The sequence below is a fragment of the Vitis vinifera genome, chromosome 12, assembly GCF_030704535.1.
Source record: "Vitis vinifera cultivar Pinot Noir 40024 chromosome 12, ASM3070453v1".
In the NCBI taxonomy this organism is placed as follows: Eukaryota; Viridiplantae; Streptophyta; class Magnoliopsida; order Vitales; family Vitaceae; genus Vitis; species Vitis vinifera.
Genome location: NC_081816.1, coordinates 2293739 through 2297620, shown reverse-complemented (window position 1 = coordinate 2297620; position 3882 = coordinate 2293739). Strand labels below are relative to the sequence as shown.

Sequence of the window (3882 nt, the reverse complement as noted above, 5' to 3'; positions counted from 1 at the left end):
TTCAACCTTTTTCCCTTTGAAGTTTTGTTGATGTTTTCCAATCTTTATACAAAGTATGACCTTATCCCCAATCAAAAGACACCTTTTCTTGGTGGTGATCTGGATTGCGAAGGGAAAAAAAGTTTCAACAGAAGTGAAGAAAGGAACCTGATTCTTCCAACCTGCTTGTCTCTTCGCATCTTAACCTCCACAATATGGCAGTGGAGTCAGAAGGATAATGTATCTTGTGAATCAATATAAATTCAGAAGACTGTTGATGCCAAATGGAAATGAAAATGAAATTATAGAATATTTTTTTTTTTCTTTTTTGCTTTTCTTGTCCATGTGTGAATATTTGGCTTGGACACCCTTTTTCTAGAAACATTTTTGGAGGTTAGAGTCAAGGAATTTGTCATCCTTAGCCAAATTTTGCTGCATATTGCTGCAGAATGTTGTAGAGAAGTCTATTGGATGCAGCACATTCATCTTGGTTTGAAAATAAAGCATATAAAAGTTACCATCCTTTTTGCCCCAGTTTCATTGTTACTGATAATGCTTGCTTATTCCTGTGGTATGTCGAGATTAAGAAAAATACAAACATAGAATACGCCATATCATCGTGTTTGGGAAGGCTAACATTGTCACTTGAGTAGTTTGCTCCTTTCATCTTCAGGAGCATTCAAGCAAATGGTTTTTGCTTCGAAGTTGTAACCTATGACTTGATATGATGGTCAATTTGCTTGTAAAACTGCATTTTACAGGTATGCCAAGATCTTGCTCTGCATGAACTGAACTGAATCACACTTGGTGTCATTATTTAAATGCAGTTTTGGAAACCAATAGCTTCCATTTGTAGAAGGCATTGCTAGAATAGAAGCATCTAACTGCAAGCGGGTTAACTCCTGTTCGTTTGTTCATGGTTTGCTGTGGTTGAAGTTGCTTGGGGTGCTTGGCTGTATGATTTTGATTTTAAGTACATCGATCTATTGGTTTCTGGTTTATGTGATTTAATGAGCTTGTAGGCCTAAAATTAGTTGACATGTCTGATTTAAGGAATGGAGCCTGTTTACAAAGGAAAGCGCTTGCCAAAATTGCATATTGAGCATTATTTTTCAGGAAGCTATGGTAGACTACGTGACTCAGGTAGATTAGTCACTTGTGGTATGCTAGATCACTATGAAATGAAACTCCTTACAAACCCTGTTTTTGGTTTTCACTTCAGATGCTTGGTTGGAACTGCCCTATCAGGTTGTTTCTGAAATAGGTCATAGACTTGGAGAAACGAAATTTAGAACCAAAAAAAGGGAAGGAAATGGGATGATTATGATTTTGTACTGTTTAATAGAGCTATTAACAATATAACGGGAATTATATCATTGCTATCAGTATGGTAATGTACATAGCGATTGTTGTGTAAACATTCCTTTCATAAGCCAACTGCTCAAGGGTAGCTATGCAAATCCTTTTTGGCCGTTTAGCTTTATCTAGAGCCTTACCTTCTCTTATTCAAATATTATGAATCTTCATAGTCAAATAGAGCTTGGCTTATGCTCACCTCCCTATGCTTTGTCCCAAGTTTTCCTTCATATCATAACTCAAGTAATGATCCTGAGCAAGGAGAAGACACCTTCATCTTGAAAACTAAAGGAAATGTCACAAATTTAGGTGAGCCTGAACAGTGATAGCGCTGCTGATGATATTTTCATGATAGGATGGCTCGATTGAAATAAGGTGTTCTAGGAGTAGATCACTGTGGTTGATTTCTGTTCAAGAGCAACCTCACGAATTGCAAACGGCAGATGGGGCACTGGCCATGGCTCTTCACCCATGGAACGATGCAATCCTCATGGAACATATGGTTGCACGGTGTGAGCATCACTTCCTCCTCAGGCTTGAAATCTTCTAAGCAAATGACACACGTCTCAGTATCTTGGTCTTTCTCCTTTTCCTTCTCATGAACATCCTCCCCAACATTGTCACCGTTCCTCTTCAGCAGAGGCTTGTAGATTTCTTTCTTTAGCTTCTCCAAGGCTGCCCTCTGTTCTGCTCGAGTCAATCTGGGCTGCTCTTCATGTGCAGGCATCTGTATATGCCATTGGTCTGGAAATTCCAGGGTAGCCTGTAAACTGCACTTTGGACTGGTGGGATGAGGTTGTGGTGGGAAACTGAGAATTGCTCCATAATTGATGGTAGCAAATGAGCAAGAGATGGAAAAAGCTTTGCGATATGATGAGAAATGTATGAGACCATTAAAGTTAGAAAAGAAAAATGAAAAAAGAAAATATTTTAGGGATTAGCATTAGCTATATGAATATAACACTAAATATCAGAAAAACTAGCTAGAATCATAATTAACTTATAAGGTCCTGTTTTAATATTTTAAATTTTTTTATTGCTTCACTTTTTAATGGTTATTTTCTATGTTGATGCTGTTCATGGTTGATCACCAAATCTACTACTATAATTTTTAGCTCATGCAGAACTAGTCATTCAAGCATCTAAAACAACTCTATGTTTACCTCCTGCATGCCTGACTAGAGTGGATCATCTTAGGATTTTGATAAACAATGGAGAATCTGGAATTACCCTGTTAAGATGCGGGGCATGCTCTCTTCTAATGGCCTCCATGGATCCTGCGCAGCTCCACTGGCATCCTGGAAAACACACCAAAACAACTAACATTAAAATCTAATGATCTCTTATCACCGAATATCCACCTTGCAGATATGATGATATGTGATGGTATAACAGTGCTTTATATTTTTTAGCCAAACATGGAAATGGAAGCAAAAAAATTTTCATTTATTCATACTAGATGGGCAAAAACTACTGCTCACCCAAGCTGCTGGGAAGGCAAGGGACCAGGGAAAGAATGCGCCATAGTCCAGTCCAGTCTGCCAATTCCATGCACCATAGTTTGGTCCAGTATGCCAATTGCCCTCTGTTGTCAGCAGTCCAGTCTGCCAATCCCAGGGGCTATAGTTTGGTCCAATATGCCAATTGCCTCCTGGTGCCAGCCCAGTCTGCCAATGTCCGATACCATCGGTGACTCCAGTCCGCCAATAACCCATTGTTGCCATTCCATTCTGCCAGTTCCCAACACCCCTGGCCACTTGAGTCTGCCGGTTCCAGGATGGTGCCGGTCCAGTATGCCAGTTTGCCCGTGGTGCTACTCCAGTCTGCCAATTCCCTGGTGGTGCCATCCTTGTCTGCCAATTCCACATTGGTTCTGCTCGAACCTGCCAATTCCTAGCACTACTGGTGGCTCCAGGCTGCCGATTCCTGGCATAATTGGTCACTCCTGTTTGCCAATTCCTCCATGGTAAAGCTCCGGTCTGCCAATTTCCGAGTGACCAGTGACCGTAGCTCATGATGGCTACTAATTATTGATCTCTAGAGATCAATATCTTGGCAGCAAACAACAATGGTGGCTATTTGGTTTTATGGCTTAAGTTCCTTTCCGTTTGGAGGTGGTGGCACTCACTCTTTGAATATATCTTTCTTCGTCATGTTCATTTTTCTGTTGGATTTGAGGTTTCGTTCATGTTTTCCCAGTTTTGAATACGAAGTAAGCTGTCTCCCCAATCAAAAGACACCTTTGCTTGATAGCCATATTGATGGGGATAGGAGGAAAAGCTTCAACAGAAGTCAAGAAAGGAACCCAATTCTTCCAAACTACTTGTGTGTCTTTTCTTCTTAACCTCCATAAGGAGCATGGCGATAGATTTGAAATAGCCGTAGATGTCTAGTTCTCAATCACTATAAAATCAGAAAGCTGCTATGAAAATATGTTAGGGTAGGAAAAATTGGTCTTAATCATGCTTTTTCCAGAAAAATTTTGGAGGTAAGAATCAAGGAAATTGTCATCCCATGCATGAACAGTTTTCATAGAAGTCTACTGGA

General features: G+C 40.1%; 1 protein-coding gene across 1 annotated transcript; it reads right to left on the bottom strand.

Moving 5' to 3' along the window:
* Positions 1-1329: 1329 nt before the first annotated feature.
* Positions 1330-3479, bottom strand: LOC104880831 (uncharacterized). The gene is made up of 3 exons (XM_010658766.3): positions 2817-3479; positions 2566-2633; positions 1330-2105 (listed from the first exon to the last, which is right to left on the bottom strand). Exons 1-3 carry the CDS (start codon positions 3348-3350, stop codon positions 1727-1729), a joined length of 981 nt encoding a protein of 326 aa, XP_010657068.1. The 5' UTR covers positions 3351-3479; the 3' UTR covers positions 1330-1726.
* Between the last annotated feature and the right edge of the window lie 403 nt (positions 3480-3882).